Raw genomic sequence first — 23,440 nt, forward strand, 5'->3', positions numbered from 1 at the left:
AAGTTCAAAAATGTTTAAGCCCATATTTTAACTTGAACTTCAATTAGGAATTAACTCTCAGCACCTTAGCTTTCTATGTAATTGTCCTCTTTTCACCCACCCCCATTAAGAAGCAATCTATAGTAATTGCTGAGGGCAGGGAGAGGGAAGAAGAGATGTGATGTGGGGGCCTTTTAGGGACTTTGAGTTGCCCTAAATGATATTGCGGGGTCAGACTATGGACTTTATATCCTGTCTTAACCTACTGAATGTACTGGGGGAGAGTGTGCACTACAGGGTAAACTATTAATTATCTATGTGGTGCGGCAGTGCTCCAGAATGTGTTCACCGAGTGTGATGAGTGTGCCACAACGATGGAGGAGGTTGTTGATGTGGGAGGAGTGGGGTAGGGGGGTGGGGGGGTATTCGGGAACCTCTTATATTTTTTTAATGTAACATTTTTTTTCTGATGTATCTATCTTCAAAAAAATACAATTTACAAACATGATGGGGTGGGGAGTGGGAAGAGGGGGGTATATGGGAACTTCTTGTGTTTTTTATGTTTTTTAATGTAACATTCTTTGTGATCTATTAACTTTAATTTAAAATGTGCAAAAAAAAAAGGAAGCAACCTATAAACAATTACTGAGTTGCGTGAGGGGAGCTCCCCATTGAATGGATCCTGATGATGAATCCTCTTGCAATGTAAATACGTAGCCCTCTAATTTATCCATTTCATCAATTTCATTTTCTTTATTGATTTTTGGCGCAGAACAATTCCCCATGCTCCCATTCATTCCCAGTGTTATTCTCTAGGGCCACCTGAAGGTCTCTGTGTCTAGGGAAAAGATCAAGCATTCAACATCTCTGTTTTCCCTCTCTTTACTTCTGTTGCTTCAGATCCCATACTTGGGGTTTTGTTCCTGTGAAGAACTAGGAGAAACTGGAATATGGCAGCTAACAGACCCACCCATCCTTCCTCTTACTCATGGACCAACTGGAGGCTTCAACTGGAGAGAGACCTTGCTACAAGAATAAGCCACACACGTGACCAAGAAGAAAAGGCCTTTAGAAAGCCTGTTGGAGATGTGGCTTGTTTTGTGCTTAGTAACAGGGGAAAAATCCACACCACATTCTAAGCGGACAGCTCAGAATAATTTAGCATATTTCCCTTCATGCTTAAGTTTGGTATGATGAGACTGTGTGAGTGAAAGACATGATTCAGGGAAAACATTCATTCTTTCTGGACTCTTGCCCAGCTAGCAAGGCTCTGGAGAATTTTCTCCCAAGTTGAGGCACATCAGACGACAAGAAGATGTTTTCTCCCTTCTGACAATGGTTGGCTAAAGGAATGCCACTCTCTCCCAACGGGAGCGGCCAGTCCACTCTGAGGAAGGCTCCAAAAGGAAAGAGGATGCCCGAATCCAGCCGGGGACCCTGCACTGCCATTTGGGGGGTGGGGTTTTCTTTTTCATTCCACTTTCTGGTTATGCAAAACCAAGCTGAGGAATCCTTTCAAAGTGAGTAGAACATACACCCCTGCTGAGAGTTATTCTTAGATTACATGTCGAATTCCACCCTTACTCTTACCCACATACCAGTGTCCTGGCTCAAGATCCTTGCTGACATCACCCGGTTCAGCCACACTTTCTCTAGAGCAGCTGACGCTTCTCGCTTTAGCCTTTCTCCCTTGCTTCTCTCCATGAAATGGGGAGACGAAGAATTGCTTTCCAAAGCACCTTTGGATGCTCAGGAGGAAGAGGAGGTAAATGTGTGAAGGCACAAAGAGCTTGCAAAATAGAAAGTGACGTGGTGATGTCCGTGTGGCAGCCTAACAAGCCACAGCACTTCTATTTTAAATCACCGCAATTTGCTTGTCTTCGAGCCTAAAATCTAGACTGTGTGAAACGGTTCAGGATGTGGACATGTGAAGGGATGTGGCTTATATTATTCGAGTCTGCAAGCGGCTCTTTCTGTGCAATATGTACATCTTTACACACCAAGAGTCAGGCGGTTGTCCACTCAACAGTCCACGTCAAACACACAGGTCAGCCACGAGGTACCAATCAGAGCAGGGATGTGTAGTGACGTCAGGGAACTAATTTAAATGACAGTCCCAGCCGCACTGTTACTAGTGCCGCCGCTGTCGTTCGTTTTTCTATGACAGTTTTAAATATGTAGGTAGGGAATGTTGGGAGCGTCACATCCTGTGGTTTCTTATCACACCTGCTTCCTGGATTTACAGGGAGTTTATTTAAAAGAAAAATAAATGACAATCAAACCGAAAGCATCATGTTTATTCAATTGTGTGACTAGCCTTCTATGGTATATGTCACTCCATCGCATATGTGCAAAGTGAAATCCCAGCCATTTCAGGGGCACATCGGTTAGTGTGAAACAAATCTATATACATTGTGGCATTTGAGGAAGTTTCAAAACCCAGATGCATAAAACATATGGTGTGTGAAAATAGGTCTATGCTCCTATTTGAAACTGGAATCTGGTGGCCCTGGAAAGAAGTGAAAGGATGATGACTGTGTGTGTTGGGCAGCAAGAGCATTAGAGTTTTGAAAAAATAATAACTTAGAGAAATATGTCATGAATTTTTCTTTTAAAAAATAAACCTTGATTTCTTCTCGCTTTGCCCAAACACTGACCCTATTTCTGGGTATAGAAATAACCGTGTGTCCTGATATCATTGATTGATATAAATGTTTTAACGTTAAAATGTCTGGGAGATGGGGCAGACACTCCCAGTAAAGGTTTTTAGAGAAAAGTCACATCCCAGCTAATGTAATGTCACTGCCATGCACTCTTACGGTAGTTGTAACAAAGTAAATCCACCATTTATACAGATCTATAATGCTTATTAGAAATTCCCCACAAAATTTCTAGGGCTATGACTGCTTGGGATAATGCTTGAACCCGTCACACCAGATCCCCTTGGAAACTATAGCAGAGTATTTGGGGCAGTGTCTAAATTTGTATAAAACCAATTCCACAGTGGTTGCCCTCCCAGCCCTCGCCGTTGTCTCAGTCTCGGATGAATCAGTTTGGCTGGGCTACAATCCACTCTTCTTAGCATGATACAGAGACACAGCCTTAGGCTACGGACTGTGCAAACAAAAGGAAGCAGAGGTCTGAAATAATTTACTGAAGAATTTAGATTGAAAATCCTAATGTACAAGAAAGGTTTACTCCTCTGGTTTATGTGTCCAAATTACTTATCAAAATAATGATCTGAGTCTACAACAGATTCCCATTTTACACTTACCTTTTTAAGAAACTAAACTTTGACTCCAACTGAGAAATTCTTTGGAAATCACATTGACTCTGTGTAGTAAACGAGACGGACAACTGTTATTTCCTGATTTTATATTCATCCCAAAATTCCAGGTTGATATTACAATCTAAGGTAGTTTCTAATCTGTGGGTGTTTATTTAAAATAAATGGGTGGGTTGGGGAGAAAGAAAGGAAGGGAGGGAAGGAGGGAGAAAGGAAAGGAAGGAGAGAGGGAGGGACAAATCCAATAAGAACAACTAAAATATTTCTTGTAGAAAGAAATTTTTTTTTTAATGTAGAAAGTTCTCTGAAATAAACTAGATGAAATGAAATTAACTAAAAGATTTAATCTGGGATTGATGGTCTGAAACCGTTTCCTGTTTATGTAAGTGTGCCATATCAATCCTCCAGTGTCCCAGTATTATTCATAGATAGGACTTTGTTTTCCACGATTTTAAAATGCCACATCTATTCCTCTGTGGACTAGAATAATTGGCACATTTTAATGCACAAGTTGGGGGTTTAATTTTCCCAGGGTCTCTTCACCATCACTGCATCAGTAGCTCAGAGCTTATTACTTCACCCCAGTATGGAGTTCAGAATAGTGTTTTCCATTACATTTAGATTCATAGAATCTGAATGGCTGATTAAACAGCCATCTGATGGCTGAAAGAGGAGGGTATTTTTCACCCTGTAGTGAAAGGCTTAGGGGAGTTTCTACTTCTTATTTTAATGATACTTTAACCAAAGAATTCTTTTAAAGTAACCTTATATTTGAAAGATGATTTTGAAAAAAATAAAAATTAAAAAAAAAAATAAAATCTTCTAGAGCGATGTTGGTTTGGTAAATCATTGTTGATAATTTTCTTGCATTTTAGGCTGATGTAGACATGTTTGTCTTACTGGTATATGGAAGGCATCCAGCTTGTCATCCAATTGTGCTTATTATTGCCATAAATGTGTCTTTTCCACTCAACTGGGTGTATCTGTATTAACATGGAGCCTTTAATTTCAATTACCTAGTGTCATTGAGAATTCCCAGAACAGCTGTAGTCAGGAAAGTTCCTATCTCGCTGCCTTCGTAGAAATGCTTCCCTGTTTGGCAAAAGGAAAGGCTCTGTAACCTAGGCACTCTGCAACTCCACTGTGAAATTTCAAAGTAGTGTTGAATTGCTCTTTTGAATTTACTCCAAGTCACGCATGTGTTAGAATACAGATGAACCTCCGTTTAATTTTCACAGTCACAACTGTACAGAGTCTGCTCGAACTTCTCAGATAATGAGGAGCAGGGTCATTTGCATTTAAATTGTAGTCCAGCACACGTGTGGGAAATAAAGAGGCGCTAATCTAACTGGCGGCTGTGTGGGAAGCGATGGGACTGGCGGAGGGTGTAAGAAAGAGTGATTTAACATCTATTTACGTTGGTGTTCACTCTACAAAGATGATGGGGGATTATTTTGTTAGGTGATGGTAGATGCTTTTTATGTTTAAACATAGGATCAAAATTGGATTTGCTTCTCTTTAATACATATTGAATTTCCCTAAGAAAATGAGTGATGAAAATTCAAGGGTGGGGTGAAATGATTGCCTCTAAATACAGAGGAAATAACTTGATTTTTAAAATACGTGTACTATTATGTTCCGTGTATGTAGAGTGATGAGTAGTCAAACTTACTATACAACCAGTTCTTACCAATATTTTACATGGTACCATTTAGCTGCCATTGGCAACCAAAAAAATCTGAATTTTTCAACTGTTCAAATATTCAAGGGCTCTACTCAGGCTGCGGATGCATACTACGAAAAGTGTACTGGTTTTCTTTGCTTGACACTCAAGATGGGAGCACTAGCCCAAAGCTAGTTATGCATAGGCACTTCTAAACCTGGTGTTTTGCGAGTTGTATTGGTGTCTTCCTTGTTTATTAAGCTATTGTATCATCTTTTTCTATGTAATACAGGTGTATTTATTTGAAGGAAAAGGTTTGTAATTATAAATCAAGAAAACCCGCACCTAATTGTATTACCAAATTCCCTGTAAGCTCCCCGTGGCACTCATGCTTCCTGGCTGAGGGCTCTTCCCTCTAGATACAGCTACGACGCCGTTGTAATTCATTCATTCCGCCCAGTGAGCATCTCCATTGAAATGGTTCATAGATGATTTAATAAAGAGAAACTCAGTCGACCGCGAGCTATCTCGTATTTTGAATTGCGAGTGGTCTCTATTCCTATCATGCTTTCGGGCGTTACTGTGGTCACTTCTGTTTAGCAAATGGCCGTTAAGAGTGTGAGTCTCTGCTCAGAGAGGATGGATGTGGGGTCTCTGATCCCTTTGGGTCAAGTTTCTCTCTCAGCCTCTGAGTCAGCAAGGCTGGAGAGGCGAGGACCTGCTCACCAATGAAAAAAGCAGGCTCCCACCTGCTTCCGCCACTCCACTGCGAGCCTCACCATGACCCACCTGGAGAGAGTGCACCAGGCACGATCCACAGAGTAAGAATAAGGGGAAGAAAAAGCACAAACGCAGCTCACACGAGGCTCCATGCCACTAAAAGGCAGGGATCCCACGTTTGCAATAATGATATGTTGAGCTCAGAGATTTTTTAAATAAATCTTATGTGCAAATTTATGCTCAGAACAAGAATGCGGATTTCCATTGGCACAGCAGGCTAGTGCCCTGGCATGGCTTTACTTCCTGAGGAAACATAAGAGCTAATGCTCATATCTGACAAAAGACCAAGCTATGTTTAGCCTCGTGGCTGGTTCTCAGCTGTTCTCTGCTTGACAGATTCCCAAACTCATTTTGCCCTTTTCTAAATGTGTGTGTGATTTTTAAAAGCTGCCTGCACATGCAGAGAAAATGAGTCAGTGCATTTGGGTTCATTTAAGCTTAAATCAGCAAAATGCCGTTTGGGGGAAAAGTTGTCTGAGCACCAGAAAACAATCTTCCTACCGAAGACAGAGAATACTTCATTTTACCAGAAATCAACATGTAAAGCCCAGATGGCTTGGCCCCGGCGATGAAAAGATGCCATGGTTCACTGAGCTCGCCGGGCTCTGCTGTGCTGACTGGGGCAGGAGTGCGAGGTGCGTTCTTTGAGGGAGCTGTTGGGGCAGCCCAGGGGGTCTGCTTGTCACTGGAGAGGAACCTCGTCTTGTACCTGGGAAGAAGCCCTGATTCCAGAATCAGATGGAACTGAGCTGAGAGCCTGGCTCAGTTGCCCACCAGCTGTAGGGGTTCGGGCAGGTCTCTTAAACTCATTTAGCCAGAAAATGGGCATAATGATTTCTTGCTGCCTGCTTGTAAGAATCAAATGGGATCGTGAATATAAAATACCTAATACTATGTGTTAAATACATAATAGTTTTTGTTAAGACCAATATAAAATCTCACCCAGACATCCCCCCTAGCTATAGGTTCTACTGGGGACAAGAAATAAAAATGGCCTCTTCCGTGCTGGCATTATTACCCTCCTATTAGCGCCATGAGCTAACTTCTGTAAAAGTGGGGTCTGTAACAAAAGTTCCACAACAATGTCAGGTGTTGGTGGAGGGGCGAGGTGTGGGAATTCTGCACCTCTCTTCCTTCCATGAAAAGCAAGATTCACAGTGGTAGGATTTCCAGGCAGAAACATTTAGAAACGTCGCTGCCCCTTTCTTTTCTCCGCACACCTCCTGTGGTTGCAGCCCAAACACCTGCAATCTGCAGATTGATCTTTCATGGTTTTGAGAAAAAAAAGACAACCTCCCAACCAGGAATTGTGTATTCAGAAAAGTTGTCTTTCCTAAGAGGGTGAAAGAAAGACAATTTCATAACTTAGGGAAAAGAAGAAAAAAAAAATTTCCGTGGGCCACCATGCCGGCACATGAGGCAACAAACGTAACAACCTCGCAGTCTCCTTCCACGGTAGCTCTTCCTCTTTTACAGGTGAGTTGATTGGTACCACGAGACAGGTCATCTGCTCAGAGCTACACGGCGACACAGCCACACACACCACGAAGCTTTGTTGCTTCTCAGAAACTTGTCTCTCAAACGAGAACTAATTTCAAAGGCTGCTGCTCTGGCTTAGAAACTCCACAGTCGCTTTGTGCAAGGCTACAACAGAACTCAGAGAACGCGGCCCCCGGGTGTGAGCTGGCTCAGTGAAAGGCTGCTGGGAAATGCGTGGGGTGGGAGGCTTTCTCGCCCCGGCCTGGGGAAAGGCCACAGATTCTTCACAGCAGCCACGAAAGGTCCAGAAGAAAGCTTAAGCCCCTCTTTTAATTCTAACAAAAACCCCAGTGGCTTCTAGGCATGAGGAAATCCCCTATTTTTCTGACCCTTAAAACAGTCCATCTTCCAACTATTTAAAATCTCTCCCCTTTCAGCTGTTTTGGGTTGTTCTACTAACCCAGGTCGATTAGGGTGATGATGGGGAACAGAGAGGGTGTTTGTTTGTTTGTTCTCTACCATCTCCCTCCCACCCCACCACCCATAGCAAATGGGACTTCTCCTTAGTCCTGAGACAACAGGACGAGGATTGCAGAAGGTGGGGGGTCAAAATGACACATCTGCTGTCCATTGTGGGGCCTCCCACGTAGGAGAAGGTCCAGTCACAAAGCAGGGGTAAGATCACTGCCCAGCCACTGCCCGCCCACTGCATCCTTCCCCCCACTGCTAAGCAGCCACAACCTGCTTCCTGCCCCGGATGAGCACAGTGACCTGCGGGCCGGAGAGGAGTGGGTGAGAGTGGGAAGGACGGCGCCAACCACAGGCGCACGTCACTCACAGGCCTGCTGCGCTGCATTTCCACTGTGGGCAGTTTGGTCTCTGAGTCCAGGGGGCTCATGTGTCGGCGTCTGTGACCAGTCAACACCCATACCCATAGGATCGGTCTAACATCTCCAGCCTTCAGAGCAGAGCGAATGGTGTTCGCTCTGCCTGGCGAACAACATGCGTTCGTTCTCGTTCTTTCTTTCACTCGCTCACTTGACAGCCTAGGTGGAATGCTGTCGTGGGTCGGCTTCCCTGGGAGACCGGGATTGTGTGCGGGAAGTCTACAGCAGAGCGCTCTCGGCAGTAACACTTGTGAAGGAAACGAGTTTGGGCTGGGAGAGAAGCTGAACTGGATACGCTGCCCACAAAGGCCTCTGCAGATCCTGATCCCGTGGGGAGCCCTGGAGCTGGGATATTTCCCTTTGGAGATGTCCCACCTTGAGGCTAGAGACAGGCCCTTTAAACCCCTCATGGCTGCCCTCCGGGGGGTGTGGCTTTGGGGAGATGGTCAGAGAGGACTCAAGCGAGCCATCCTTCCAGCTGCTGTGAGGCCAGTGCCTCTCTGTCGAGCCTGCACACCCCAAGTGTCAACTAAATGTCAGCCTTTTATTCCTCCTTGCTTTAAATGTTTTTCTCTGAACTAAGAGAGTATCACCAAAAAACAAAACTGGGAAACAAAGTCTCCTGTCGCTTAAAGATCCCCTACAAATTTTCAAAAACTATCCTGGGAAACCACCCAAAGTCCATCTAGAGGTGAATGGATAAACAAACTGTGGTATGTTCATATGATGAAGTGCTACTTGGCAATACAAAGGGATGAACTTTGGGCACATGTTGCATCATGAATGAATTTCAAAATAATTATGCTGGGAAGCAGTTGTGGCTCAACTGATAAGAGTGTCCACTTACCATATGGAGGGTCCAGGGCTCGACACCCAGGTCCTCCTGACCTGTGTGGTGAGCTAGCCTACACACAGTGCTACCAAGCACAAGGAGTGCAGGGGGGTCCCCCCATAGGGATACCCCATGTGTAAGGAATATGCCCTGCAAGGAGAGTCACCCTGTGTGAAAAAAAGCTCAGCCCACCCAGGAGTGGTGCCACATACGCGGCAAGATGCAGCAAGATGACACAACAAAAAAAGTGACACAGTTTCCCAGCACCACATGAGAAGAATACAAGCAGATACAGAAGAACACACAGCGAATGGACACAGAGAGCAGACAGTGGGGGGGGGGGTGGGGGAAGGGGAGAGAAATAAATGAAATAAATCTTTAAAAATAAATTTTTAAAAAATCAAAATAATTATGCTGAGTGAAAGAAGGCAGACGAAGAAGAGGCACATATGGTATCATTCCATGTATATGCGCTTCTAGAAAATGTATGACAGAATGCATATCGTGGCTGCCTGGGGAGGAGAGGAAAAGAGGGGAGGGAGAGGATTTCAACTGGGCAGGAGGCAATCAGGCTACAGCACTATGCTGATTGTGATGATTTCATAGGTATACACATGTGTCAAAATTCATCAGATTGAATGCACTTTAAATATGTACAGTTCATTATATGTCTATTATGCCTCAATAAACTCAGAGAAAAAAACTACTATGAGAGGGTCTGTGTCAGGCTTTGGGAATAGTAAAATGAATAAGAACCAAACTCTGCTTTCAGCAAGCTCAGAATCTGGCAGTGGAGACAGGTGCATATCCAACTAAATATAACAGAAATCAGAGTGAAAATTCATGTGATAAAGAGAAAGAAACCATGATGGAGCAAAGAACAGAGAACTGATTGTTTTCTGGGGGTGTAGAGGAGAGTAACAGCTAAGTCCTATATAGTACTTGCTACACGGCAGCCCTAAGTACATTATCTTAATTCTCAGTCACCATTGGTATGCATGCTGGCATTATACCCATTCACGGGTACTTTAGTTTGCTAAAAGCTGCTGGGATGATATACCAGAAATGGGTTGGCTTTTTCAATGGGAATTTATTTGGTTAAAAGCATACAGTTCTGAGGCCGTGGAAGGGTCCAAATCAAGGCATCATCAAGAAACACTCTCTCACCAAGTTGCAGCTGTAGGCGGTCAGACATATGGTTCATCTCCGTCCTCTCCTCCTCCTCCTCCTCCAGGTCTAGTCTCTTTCCACCGCTTGAGGGCCTCTTTCTGTGCCTCTGTGCTCCGCTGAGTCCAGCCTCTGGCCCCTGGGACCTCTCTCTCAGCCTCTTGGGGTTTCCCTCTGTCTCTCCAGCTTTTCTCCTGTGTGTGCAGCTTTTCTAGCCCTCTGTTTATAAAGGACTCCAGTAAAAAGATTAAGACCCACCCTGGGCCATGCCCTACTGAATTGATCTGGTCAAATATCCCACCTACAATAGGGTTGCTTGCACAGGAATGGATTAGCTCTCAGAGCATGATCTTCTGGGCTCAATAGGTGAGGTGACTGAGGCTTTGATCCAAACAGACTGGTTCCAGAGTGCATGTTCTTAATCACTAGTGACCATGCCTCTCTGAGAAGTGCCACATCTGATCGAAGCTCTGGAAGATGAATAGAACCTTGCCTTAGGGCAGTGAGAATAGCATGGGTATGAAAACAGACGGTATGCTTGAAAAATGACAAGCAACTTCTATGGGTGTATTTGGAGGAATGGAGTTGTATACCCCAGAAAAGCTGTTCTTAATCCATTCCTGTAGGTGTGAACCCATTGTGAATGGGACCTTTTGATGAGGTGACTTCAATAAAGGTGTGGCCCAGCTGAATGAGGATGGTCTCAGTCCTCTTACTGGAGGTTTTATGGAGAAGGCCACAGAGAGAACAGTCACAGGAGCCGCCAGAATCAGAAGTCAAAGCAACCCAAAAGAGGAGGGAAAAGTTGTTCCTGCCTACACTGCCATGTGATGGGAAAGCCAAGGATCAAGGAACCAGCAGTCAGCCCCAGAATGTAGAAAAGTCTTCGGGAGAAAGCATTGCCTTACGGTGCCTCGATTTTTTGGACTTCTCCTGGCCTTAAAACCATGTTTGTCAATTCCCATTATTTGTTTAACAACTGAGAAACTAAAATGGGGGGTGAGGAGGGCTGACAAGTCCAACTGAGGCTATAGTATGAATGGCCTTGAGTGATTTGCCAAAGAGTTGGAACTATAACCTAAAGGCAAAATGTAACCAGTGAAGGTTTTTGAGCAGAAGAATAGCATAATCTGGTTTGTGTTTTGGAAAGACAATGGAAATGAAAGAGAAAATCTACCTGTCTATAGTTCAGAAGAGAATGAAGTTCCTTGTGAATTTCATGTGAACTCATTCTCAAACCAAATGTCACCTGACCCACAGGCATTGCACTGAAACCATGTTAGATCAACAGATTTGGGACAGACTATTCTGTAATTTTAGTTTTCAACCTCAAAGAATTGCATTGTCTGGTCTCCTGAATCCTGTATTCATTCCTTTTCTTCTGCCATGTTTCTGTGCATTTTTTTTCTTTTACTGAACAGAGAAAATTATAGAAAATTACAATTGGAAAAGAAAGAAGGAAGGTGGTATTTCTTTCTCAAGACCTCTATTTGAGTATAATACTAGTCCCATTTTTTTCCGTTACCTTAAATTGAGAAGCCCATCATGACACATTTATTTTTGTTTCTTGTAAAAGTGATTTTTAACATCTTCATTCATTCAAGATAAAAAATAAGCTCAAGATCTGGCAAATCTACCAACATCTATGTCCAGATAGACTGTGACTCCATAATTGCACATACCATTGGAAACAAGCCCTCTCCTCCTATTCCTTTGCTAGAAGGGTTGGAAAATCCCATGAAGAGTAGCATTCTTGTAGGTGGGGATGCGAAGGATTATGAACTAGCAGTTCACACCCTTCATGGGACGCCCAAAGAGACATATCATATGCACCTTCCTTGAGCCTTCTTAAGGCTAGGAAGGGAGATAGGGTTCAAAAGTAAAGCCTCACCCTAAAACAAGGATGGGCATTAGCAGAAAAATCAAATGCTTAGACACTCATGGAGCCTTAAATATAAAAACTGCAAGTCCCTAGAGGGAAGCACTTGAGCATGACAAAAATTCACAGGAAAAAAACATTAGACCAAAATCTCAAAAGTTTTGGATTATATCTTCAGTTCTGCCACAGACTCACTGTGTCATCTTAGATAAATTCCTGAATTCTCAATTCCTGAAACGGGTACAATGCAACCTACCCTGCTTACATAAGCAAGACAATTCAGCGTATTTAGCCAGCATTTATGGAGAACCTTCTATGACCCTAGCCATACCAGCTGGTAGCAGAATTTGCAGTAGATCCCATATCTCTTGCTATCTATACCCTGACACTTTAATTCAGTGTTGCCCAAACTTGCCTTATGATACCTGAAGAACTTCTTAAACTAGTATTCCACAGAAATTCCGATTTAATCAACATGGGGTAGACCCTAGCAATATGTATTTTTTAGCTGGAGGCCCAAGGCATTCATGTCATCCTACAATTTGAGAAATACAAGATTATATACTGCTAAACTCTACAAATAAGTTCTATTTTCTCTCCTTTTCTCTTTCCTTTCTCATTCTGTTAAACCAGGAAAAGTATATGAAAGACATTTTTGAGGGATAATCATATCCCTACCAAAATGATCAATGTGTTTACAGAATATTAATACTAATTTCAATTAGAGCCAAAAAATATTATTTCTTTTACAATTATGCCTGGGAAAATGAAAGAACGTCTTTCTATCTCAATTTGCAGAATTCATGAGCACTAAATATCATAATTGTTCATCTGCTTATTATCTTCTCCACTAGACCATAATCTAAAATCCAGAAAGTTATTGCTCATATCTGTTCATATCTTTAGAGCAGTGCATACTAGATGGCTGGAAGAGTGGAAAAACAAATGAATGGAAGGATGGATGGAAGGATGGACAGATGGTCAGACAGATATATAGATCTTTTAAATGTGTAAATATGTGAATGAATGAATTCCATCCTTTGTAACCATGAGAAATTCTTGGCAGGGTTTAAAATATAAACTAGTCACAAGGGTTGAATTAAAATCATCTAATTATCCAACTATAATTATCTAATAAACTATAAAAATAAAAATAAGAGTGGTATCACTGCACAGGTGACTTTTAATATTGTTCCCACTCTCCCTCCCCCCCAAAAGCCTTGCAACTGGTTGATCTTACCCGTTCTACCCACGTGTGGTAGAATGATTTTTTCACCATCACATCACTCACACCTCTCCACAATCGAGATGACACATGTGGCCCCCTAAAAGTTCCAAGAGGAGGTGTTTTGGGGGCTTCCTGAGCAGATGGAGGAGTTGATACAGTTGAGGTCACAGAGGTACTGCCTCTCCCCCTTCAAAAGAAACCACTCCAGTCCATTTATTTCAGAAACTGGAGGAAGTCGACAAAGTATCACAGCAGCACAGCACACCATGTGGTGGACAGTTTTCAGCTTGCTGGCTTCGTTCCCGTTACAAGGTAAGGACTTAGTACTCACGTTTTGTTGCTTTCTTTGATGATGAGTTTTGCCAAAACTTCCTACCAGTCGACTGCATTCAAGGAGGGCCTCCTATGAAAGCAGACAAATTTGCTAACACTTTTGTAGCCATGCCAAAATCGCACATCTGTGGGACGTTACTGGATCTCTTGTTCAACTGCTAATATGTGAAGAAAGGATCATTAGTTTGTGTCTCTGTGGGATCTATGTTGTGGCAAAATGTAACAAGCTTATTAGGCTCTTTAAAGGGGATACCAGTTGAAAGAGCATCTGTTTTGGATTTTAAAACCTTTCTTAGCTGTCTTAGCCTTAGCCAAAATTTTTAATTTCTCTGAAATTCAGTATCTGCATCTTGAAATGAAGAGGATAACAATGTTGGATCTACCACACTCACTGGACTGTTATAAAGATCAAATCTGGTAGGGTGTATGAAAGCACTTTGAAAATAGTAAAGCGCTGTACAACAATTAATTAATTCAGAGGTAATAATAAGCCCAATGAAAATGTTGTGCTTATTTTAAAACATCAGTTATACTTGACATTTTATTATAATTTTCTAATTTGTTTTTGATGGCCAATTCGAATGTAGCATTATGAAAATTAAAGAGAGACACAGTTACCTTTTCAGCAGGGGTTAAATTAATCAGAAAGATGACTCCTCCTCTTCCCTCCCTCAGTCTCTTATTGCAAATTATATGAGATTCTTGCAAAGGAAGCCACTCAAAAACCCATTGTTTGCTTGCTGGCCTGCTTATTTATTTTTTTCCCAATATTGAATTTGTAATCCCCTTTCGCATAAGGCACTGATTCTTTTAAATCTGCATTCACCATAGAACTGCATCTATAGGATGACATTTTTTAAGACTGGATTTCCTATTTTACATAATACTTCAATTTCCTACTTCAAGCCCTTCAATTATTGCCTTCTTTTTTGGTCCCTGTACCCTGAGGCACTTAGCAAGAATTCAATTTTAGTAATGAATAATATTAGGTTTCTTCAATATGTGGCTTAACGAATAGCTAATACATTCAGAAAGAGTACATTTAGACAGTGAAAATTAGAATGCTTTCAATTATTCCAAAGTTTAGAAGCCCTTAACTGATCTTAACGGCCTCAAAAAATGAATTTTTTAATAAAAATGGCGAATATCATGTCTTAAGGTACTACTACTAAGCAAGTCATCTGCAATATAAATTATTCCAATATTATTTATAAAGAGAGAAAACAAGTATATAATTTTGTGTCAGGCACGGTGCTAAGCACTTTACATTAGTTGCATTTAATCTTCGCAAAAATGAGAGAGATAGTAATACCCCCAATTTGCAGATGAGAAATTTGAGGTTAAAAGAAATTAAATAGCCTGTCCAATGTAAATATCAGCTGACAGAGCACATATTAAAAGTAGGTATTATCTCATGAAAAGTTGAACTCTGTGTGTGTGTACTGCTTTTTTTAAATGTCTTTCTTAATGTGGATGAAAAACTTGAAAGTCACTGACTTAGACAACTTGGAAGATTCATTAAACCAAAAAAATCCCAATTTGAAAACTCTTCCAAAGGGCCACACAGAAGACATCTATGAAGTTATCTCAGTACTGATCACCTTCTCTGAACTGGTCCTGCTGAGACCCACCAGTGCCCCAAAAAGGTAGCTTTTAGCAGATCATCAACATTGGCAAAGCTGCACATTGCCAGCTACTTCATAGTGAATTCAGTGCTCTGCCTTCTGCTGTGCAACTCCTGTGGCTGCCAAAGAAGGAGTCTTGGAGCCTGCCCTCTTTTCAAGACTGCTATTGGAATAAAGAGACCCTGGGATGGATATTTTTTCCAAAAATTCAACACATTTGTCTACCTCGTGGATGATGAAAATGTCACATGCCCACATTTTGAACACTTTATTCTGGTTATGTAGCTGAGGGTCCAGGAATTACTAAGGAACAATTGCAAATTGAGGAGGGTCTTGATGGTATTCCCTTTCAACAGGGAAAAAAGTCACATATTTGCTGTTAAATAAAACAGCCTCTTAAAGCCATCCTGGAAATAATGCAATTTTGACAAATGTTTGCACTTGCCATTTTCTCTGTTGCTTCTACCTAAAAATAATAGTAATGCCTTTTTTGTAATGATCTGAATTGAAGCACCTTTTTCCTTAATATCACATAATAGTTATGTAAATAGGATTCTGATTTGAGAATTAACTCATTGCATCTCTCTTTAATTTTTTAAAACTCAGCTCTAGTCTTTATTATTAGGTATAATTAGTCAGCATCCTATTAAAAACATTCATGGATATATGCATTTATTCATTTTTATCCATTAATTCAGCAAATGCTTAATCTCTTACTTTGCACTGGGCCCTGGGAGTATCAATTAAATGAATAGTAAATAGCTTTTCTGTGAAGAGCTTGTAATCTATCTACAGAGACAGACTTGTAACCAAAAAATTATAAAGTAATATATGCACAGCCCTGTAACAGTAGTATATTCAAAGCGTTGGGAATCTATAGGTGAGGGTGCATCACCGTGGGGAACAGGAGGGCAAAGGGCGGTCAGGAAGGTTTAATATAATGTGAGTTGAGCCTTGAAAGCTAAGAAACGTCATCTAGGTCCAAGCGAACAGCAGAGACAAAGGCATTGTCTTCTTGAGCCCGGTACTTTTGCCAGATAGCCAGTGGCCATTTGTGTGGAGTGTCTGGAAGGAAGTGCCAGCAGATGACCCTGAATGAATGCATTGGAGCCAGGTCATCTAGAATTTTGACCTTGATTCCTAGAGGCAATGGGAGCCATGGCAAACATTGTCACGAAGGGTGGAATGTGATCAAACGTATGTTCCTACAATGTAATTCTAGAAGAAGTCAGAATGATAAATCAGAGAGAGGAGAGATTTGAAGGAAGCTATTGCACTGGTGCAGGAGAGACATGATGGGGCTCTCAACTAAGGCTGTGATAGTGTCCAAAAGAAGAGGATTAAATTGATCGAAGAGATATTTTGAAGAGAGATGAGCTTAGAGTGCCTGTATCTGGTAAGCAGGAGCTGGTGATGATATTAATTAATATAAAGAAACACTGGCCTGGAGTGGGTGGTGTGTCTATGTTAGATGTCAGTGGGGGCAGTAGAGATAATGAGTTCCCACAGGACACGTCAAGTTAGAGATCCCGGCAGGACAAACTTTCTCTGAGCTGAAGTTTTAAAAATTTATTACATGTTATAATTAGGCTAGTAAGGCAAGAAAAAGAGCAAATACATTATTCTTTCTTCTGTCTTCCATGCAACTCCCAGAATCTTGAGAAAGACCAAGGAACCATAAGAACTGCACTGGTTTTCTCTGTCTGTGCTTCTGTGGCTGCTGCTTGCCCATTTGCTTGAGGCTGGGTCACATGTGTTTGGCATAAAGCCATTTCACTGGTAGGACAAATAATTCATGGCATTGGAGGTGGAGGTGGAGGTGAAGGTCATAGATTCTATTTCCATTTGTAAACCAGCCACCATCTATAGCCCCAGGCTCAACTACCAGTCTCATAACACAAGGTGTATTAGTCAGCCAAAGGGGTGCTGATGCAAAATACCAGAAATCTATTGGCTTTTATAAAGGGTATTTATTTGGGGTAGAAGCTTACAGTTACCAGGCCAAAAAGCCTGGAAGTAATGTACTTCCCTCACCAAAGTCTGTTGCCACATGTTGGAGCAAGATGGCTGCCAACACCTGCAAGGGCTCAGGCTTCCTCTCCCTCTTAAGGCTCCGTGGTTCCAGTTTCTTCTAATCTCAGCCGTAGGCTGCGATAAGTTTCATCTCTGTCCCGGGGCTCATTTCTCTCTGGGCTCAGCTGCTTTGCTCTCTCCACAAGGCCAGCTGTAAACTGTCAGGCAAACTTCTCTCCTCTCTTCCCCAGGCCTCTGCTGTGTCTAAGGGAGCCTTCTCTCTTTCCTCACATATCTGCTTCTCTGTGTGTTTACTTCCCGGGGCTCCAGGATCAAAACTCTGTCTCCTCTGCCTTGTCATTTTCTCTGAGAGTCCCCACCCCTACTAAAGTGGCCCAATCACAGCCCTGGTCATAATTTAATCAAGTAAAAGTGAAACCTCTGAATTCAATACAATCTAATAGTCCCAGAGGAACAGACCAATGTACAAACATAATCCAATATCTATTTTTTTTGAATTCATAAATAATACCAAACTGCTACACAAGGCCATGGTTGGACGGATGAACCCAGGTATGTACAAGGCCACCTAGCCCAGAAATCCATAGTCCACTCTGCAAGCATGACCACCTGTCGTGAGCAGTGTCCTCACAGGAGTGACACCACAGTCATTCATTGTCAAACTCTGTGCATCTGGAATCTGTAGAGCCACGTAGGGCTAATTTGCAGATTGAATGCCCGAAGCCCAGACAGGGACCCCTAGGGAGGGGGAAAGGCACTCTACGGTACATGAGGATAGAGGTATATTAGAACCCGGAGGGGAGGAAGTGGTGAGCAAAGATACCTCACCCTGTGCCTCTGACAAAAGCGGTGAAAGTTTGACTCAAACCTTAGGTGAAAGACAATTAAAAAACTGAGTTACAGCTTACTTTCCAGTGGCAATGAGAGAATCTTGGGGAGCTTTTCCTTAGAAATCATGCCACCAAAAGTTAGGCACAACTGTCCTTCTCTTTTACCTTTTAACATGACCTAGAAACCATGACAGTTTTTTTTAGCCGACAGCTAAAGCAAAGCCTCGGCAAAGTGGGTCTGTGGCTTCTCACTGGGGTTCTTCTTCCTTTCCATGATAATTTCCTGTCTCTAAACACAGGTCTATTTGATCATACTCCAAGATGCAGAGGCCCGTGAAGGCAAAAGCAAGGCTAAGAGCAAAGAGCTAGGGAAACAAGGAGTGTTCTGTGCCTCAAGCACAAACCCTTCCCTCAGAACCCACTGCTCAGGCAGTCTGACCGGCAACTTGATACTTACCTTAAGAGACACGATTCTCTGGTCTACGCTAAAAAGGCATGTAACATTTCATCACAATTTTTAAATGTTGCGAGAGTTACGTAACACCATTTAATTCATACACATGCGTCAAGAAAAAGATGAATGATATACGCACCTTTAAATTAAGAGCATTTGTTCCTGAACAGGCTGCAGGTAAATCTTGCCACACCCATCTTCCCAGATGCAGGCTTCCTATCCAGACACTCATTTTACCAACTGGCAAAACTTCTCAGGGCCAACTTCTGGGCCCAGAGGATTAAATTAGGGCACATTTTTTGTTGTTGTTCGTAGGAGGTACAAGGGATTGAACCCAGGACCTCATACATGGGAAGCAGGCACCCAACCACTGAGCCACACCTGCTCCCCGAGGGCATGTTTCTTCATGTGGACAAGGATTGAGAGATGTTAGTCTTTATTCTTTCATTGATTCAAGTAAAACTTTCTTCAAGTAACTTCGTTCTTATACCTAAGTATTCTTATTAACAAGAGGAGAGCAAAGACATCTGCCTATTGCCTCCTTTTATTCCATTATGTAATAGCAGCATGAGAACTGACATTATATGGTTACTTCTCAAACCCACGTTGTAATAGTTTCTGTATGGCATGAATTTTAGAAACATATGGGAAGCGGATTTGGCTCAACAGATAGACTGTCCGCCCATGTCAGAGACACAGACTCCCTGTGCCCCTGACAAGAATACAAGCAGACACAGAAGAACACACAGCGAATGGACACAAAGCAGACAACTGGGGGTGGGAGGGTGGGGAAGGGGCGAGAAATAAATAAAAAATTTAAAAAAAAAGAAACATAGAACACATTGCCACTGTCCTCTAGAAACTTCAGTCTGGTTGTGGGAAGCAAGAGACTTTTCTTTTCATAGCAGGAGTCAGTTTAATTCTTCAACAATTATTTGGCACTACTTTCCAAGGAATAGAAGTTAACCATGCTTACTAGGCGCTAGGTACGAGTCTGGGTATTTTAGGTTTTATTTAATCACTGCAACACCTCTAGGAGATGAGTACTGTAATTTTTCCTGTTTTTATGGTGAGAAAGCTGAGACACACCACTTGCCTGCCTGTGCATCTTTTTTTTTTTAAAGATTTATTTATTTATTTAATTCCCTCCCCCCTCCCCTGGTTGTCTGTTCTTGGTGTCTATTTGCTGCGTCTTGTTTCTTTGTCCGCTTCTGTTGTCGTCAGCGGCACGGGAAGTGTGGGCGGCGCCATTCCTGGGCAGGCTGCTCTTTCTTTTCACGCTGGGCGGCTTTCCTCACGGGCACACTCCTTGTGCGTGGGGCTCCCCTACATGGGGGACACCCCTGTGTGGCGGGGCACTCCTTGCGCGCATCAGCACTGCGCATGGCCAGCTCCACACGGGTCAAGGAGGCCCGGGGTTTGAACCGCGGACCTCCCATATGGTAGACGGAAGCCCTAACCACTGGGCCAAAGTCCGTTTCCCTGCCTGTGCATCTTAATCCCTCCACACTGCGGCCTCCCCTGTTAGAGATGGAGATGAGAACACAATCCCGCCCCCTCAGCAACAGGTTCCAATGGCACCAAGCCAAGAGGACTGATGACAGATAAGAGAATCAAGAGCCAGAACACCCTCAGAAAACTGGGACACCCAGTCCAAATGATGAGCTATGGCTGATCTGGGGGAGAATGTAAAACCCGAACTCTGGTTCCAAAACAAAACCCAGAACACGGAACGAGGGACACTTAATGGGACAAGTTCTCTGAAAAGGCCTGGGGGTTTCGGCGACCACTGGTGCAATGTGACCTTGGGAGATGTTAAGACTCCAAGAAGAAACGCTGGGCTTAACAGAGGGGAGGGCCAGAGGGTCCCGGCTGAAGCAGGTGAGCGTTCCCCTGTGCTTGTCTAGCTCAGGCGACATCTGAGTCACCTGTCCCAGGCAGGGAGTCATCTTTTAAGAGAGACAATAAGCACTACAGTGTGTTCAGGGGCTGAAGTTAGGAAGGAGTGAGAAGACCATGATGAAACTTGAAGGCCTGTCTTCTTTAATTACTTGTCTGCGGCATGGAAAAAAGGCAGTGGACTTAGTCTGTATATCTGCAGAGGACAGAAAAGAACCAAGGTCAACATGGAAAAGTTATAGAGAGAGAGATTTAGCTCCTCCTTGATCCCACGGCCTGCCGCGACCCCATGCCCTACCTTAAGGTGCAGACTGCTTCAAGGTCAGAGTCACTGCTCATGTTTGTGCTTGGAAAATTCAGGAGGTCCCTGCTGGGAGGACATTCAGTTAAGCCAGGGTGCAGGAGGGTAGATGCAGTGAGATGGTAGAATGTCTTTCTCTGGAAAGCTTTGAAAAATAAGATGGATGTTTTTCCTTCTGTTTCATTTGATTCTTACCAAAGTAGAATAATGGCCCTAAATACAGGAGGAACATGCGTGGGACTCTAGAGTTCCCATTATTCATTGAGCTGCAGCTGTGTCCTTTGGGAAACAGAATGATCTGGGCAGTTGGGCCTGGGGGCCAGGAAAACATTCACCTGGCCCTCACCCCCAGGACTCTGACTTAATGAGGAGTGGATGCACACAAGACATCAGGCTTTTTGAAAGTTCCCCTGTCTAGTCTAAAGGACTGCCAAGGTTGAGAACCACTGCTTTTCCTACCAACCTGATATGAATGTCATGAGGACATAGCAATAGGGACTTACTGACTTCCCCAATCTTTATTGCCAATGAAAATCCCTTAGAAGAAATTCCATTGTCACTTCAAAGCATCTCTGTTAGAATTATCTTATTCCTCAATTAGGGGTTGATTTTACGGATAAGAATATTTTGAAATGACCCAACTTGAGCATAATTCTGGCCTTATGCCTTTTTGCCTTTTTGACAACATAAATCTCTTTTTATTGACACCATGATGTTCATTATAGCATTGGCTGACAATATGTGTTTTTTTCCATTATAACTCAAGCAAACTGTTTTCCCATGAAAGTCAGTAGGAATATAATTCAATAATTCTAGAATATTACTACTGCAGGCTAAACTGAAATTAATGACTGAAAAATGGAGCCAATGAAAAATGTCTACACCAATTAATTCCCTAGCTCTCTGAAACACTTTTCCTAATACTTAAAACTTATCACAAGGAAATGAACTCCTTTCTTATTTCTGTTTTCTTTTTTTATACGATTTAAGATAATGTAGTAAAATTCACTACATTTGCTATTCATAATTTATAACTCCATGATACTCCTGAGTTTATTAAAGTGTTCTATACCTTCATTGATAAGAATTGTCCTGTTTTAAGAAAAAAATTTTTAAACTTGAAGAAATAACAATGTGCCAAATCAGCAGTGAAGCCAGTTTATTTTTTCAATCCATTTCCTTTTCAGAGGGATAAATTTTCAGCTGCTTAGAGCCAATTGTTTATCATTCTCAGAGGGTTGTGATTCAGGAAAATTAGACTCTCATGTTTGTCTGGAGAAAGTGCTGCTATGGACTTTGAAAAAGAGAAGATTCTAGAGCAGGGCTTCTTAACCTTTTTAGGTCCATGGATCCCTTTGCCAGTCAGGTGAGAACTACAGACCCCTCCTCAGAATGTAGTGGCAGATAGTTTTAGGACATTCAACTAGTGTCAGGTCTAACAACTACCATAATTTCATAGTATGGATGAACACAAGCAATTTTTCAAGTTATGCAACAACTATGATATGATGTGAAATGAATACTACTGTAATTTATTGCATATGTTCATAAGTGAAGGAAATGCTAGATTTCAGTCAGAGGTCAGAGAAAATAAAGATAATGTTGATTTTTTTTCAATTCAAGCTCACGGACCCCTGGTTGGGAACCCCTGGTCTAGAGCCTCCTCCCTCCAGCACACAATCTCTTCTGCAGCCTCCTGGCAGGGGACCTTAAATACTCCCGGGGAAGGGCAGCTCCGTTGCTCCGTTGTTCACGAGCGCACCGCCGGTTGTAGGTTCTTTCTTTTTTTGATAAAACCAGAACGTGTATTTATTAATGTAGTTTCTTTCTTAGAATCTTAGAATAATAATGCTTACAGGCACAAGTCACCCATCGTAGAAGGCTGCCTTTCCTGGGGCCTCCCTAGTTACGAAAGCACGGACTCCAACATCCCACTGACCTGGCTCCAGATTCTGACTCCCTGACGATGTGGCTTTGAGCCTCTAGACCCTCATCTGTAAAATGAACAAAATAATTCTTCCTTGATAGTGTTATTGTGAAAATTAAGTTCAATATAGGTGACATGGCCTGGCACAATTCCTGGCATCTATGGCAGAGTAAGTGCCTCATAGAAGTTGTTAAACTTTTCCCTTTCTTCCTTTCAAAACCCTCACTCTTGGAAAGCAGTTTGGTGGCCCCTCAGAAAGTTAAACATAGAATTGCCATACAGCTCAGCAATTCCATTCCTACGTACATACCCCAGAGAACTGAAGGCAGGGACTCAAACAGGTATTCGTACACCAGTATTCACAGCAGCATTATTTATAATGGACAAAAGATGGAAGCAACCCAAGAGTCCACGGATAGATGAATGGATGAACAAAATGTGGTGCATATATATACATATACACACACACAGTGGAATATTATGTGGCTATAAAAAGGAATGAAGCTCTGATCATGCTTGGATGAAACTTGAAAACATTATGCTAAGTAAACAAGCCAGCCACAAACGATTCCATCTTTATGAAATACCTAGAATAAGCAAATTCATAGGGACAGAAAGTAGATTAGAGTTTACCTGGGGTGGGGGGAGGGGAATGGAGAGTTAGTGCTTAGTGGGTACAGTTTCTGTTTGGGCTGATGAAAAGATTTTGGTAATGGATGATGGTGATGATAGCACATTATGGATGTAATTAAAACCATCGAATGGTGCACTTAAAATGGCCAATTTTATATTGTCTAGACATTGCCACAATAAAAGAATTTTAAAAAAACAGTTACCTCTTCATTTAGATCCAGTTC

General features: G+C 42.4%; 2 protein-coding genes across 3 annotated transcripts in view; both read left to right on the top strand.

Annotated features, from left to right (window-relative positions):
* Window positions 1-5,445, top strand: part of UBASH3B (ubiquitin associated and SH3 domain containing B) — a 138,208-nt gene extending 132,763 nt beyond the window's left edge. For both annotated transcript variants that reach the window (XM_058289366.2, XM_058289367.2), the window contains exon 14: window positions 880-5,445. In XM_058289366.2, the coding sequence (XP_058145349.1) occupies window positions 880-1,017 (138 nt within the window). In that variant the 3' untranslated portion in view covers window positions 1,018-5,445. The remainder of the gene's footprint in view (window positions 1-879) is intronic.
* A 7,871-nt stretch (window positions 5,446-13,316) lies between these two features.
* The window catches only part of CRTAM (cytotoxic and regulatory T cell molecule), a 31,242-nt gene continuing 21,118 nt past the window's right edge, over window positions 13,317-23,440 (top strand). The window contains exon 1 of the mRNA XM_004459533.5: window positions 13,317-13,492. Coding sequence (XP_004459590.2) covers window positions 13,321-13,492 — 172 coding nt within the window. The 5' untranslated portion in view covers window positions 13,317-13,320. The remainder of the gene's footprint in view (window positions 13,493-23,440) is intronic.

This window comes from Dasypus novemcinctus, chromosome 27 (assembly GCF_030445035.2).
Source record: "Dasypus novemcinctus isolate mDasNov1 chromosome 27, mDasNov1.1.hap2, whole genome shotgun sequence".
Taxonomy (NCBI): Eukaryota; Metazoa; Chordata; class Mammalia; order Cingulata; family Dasypodidae; genus Dasypus; species Dasypus novemcinctus.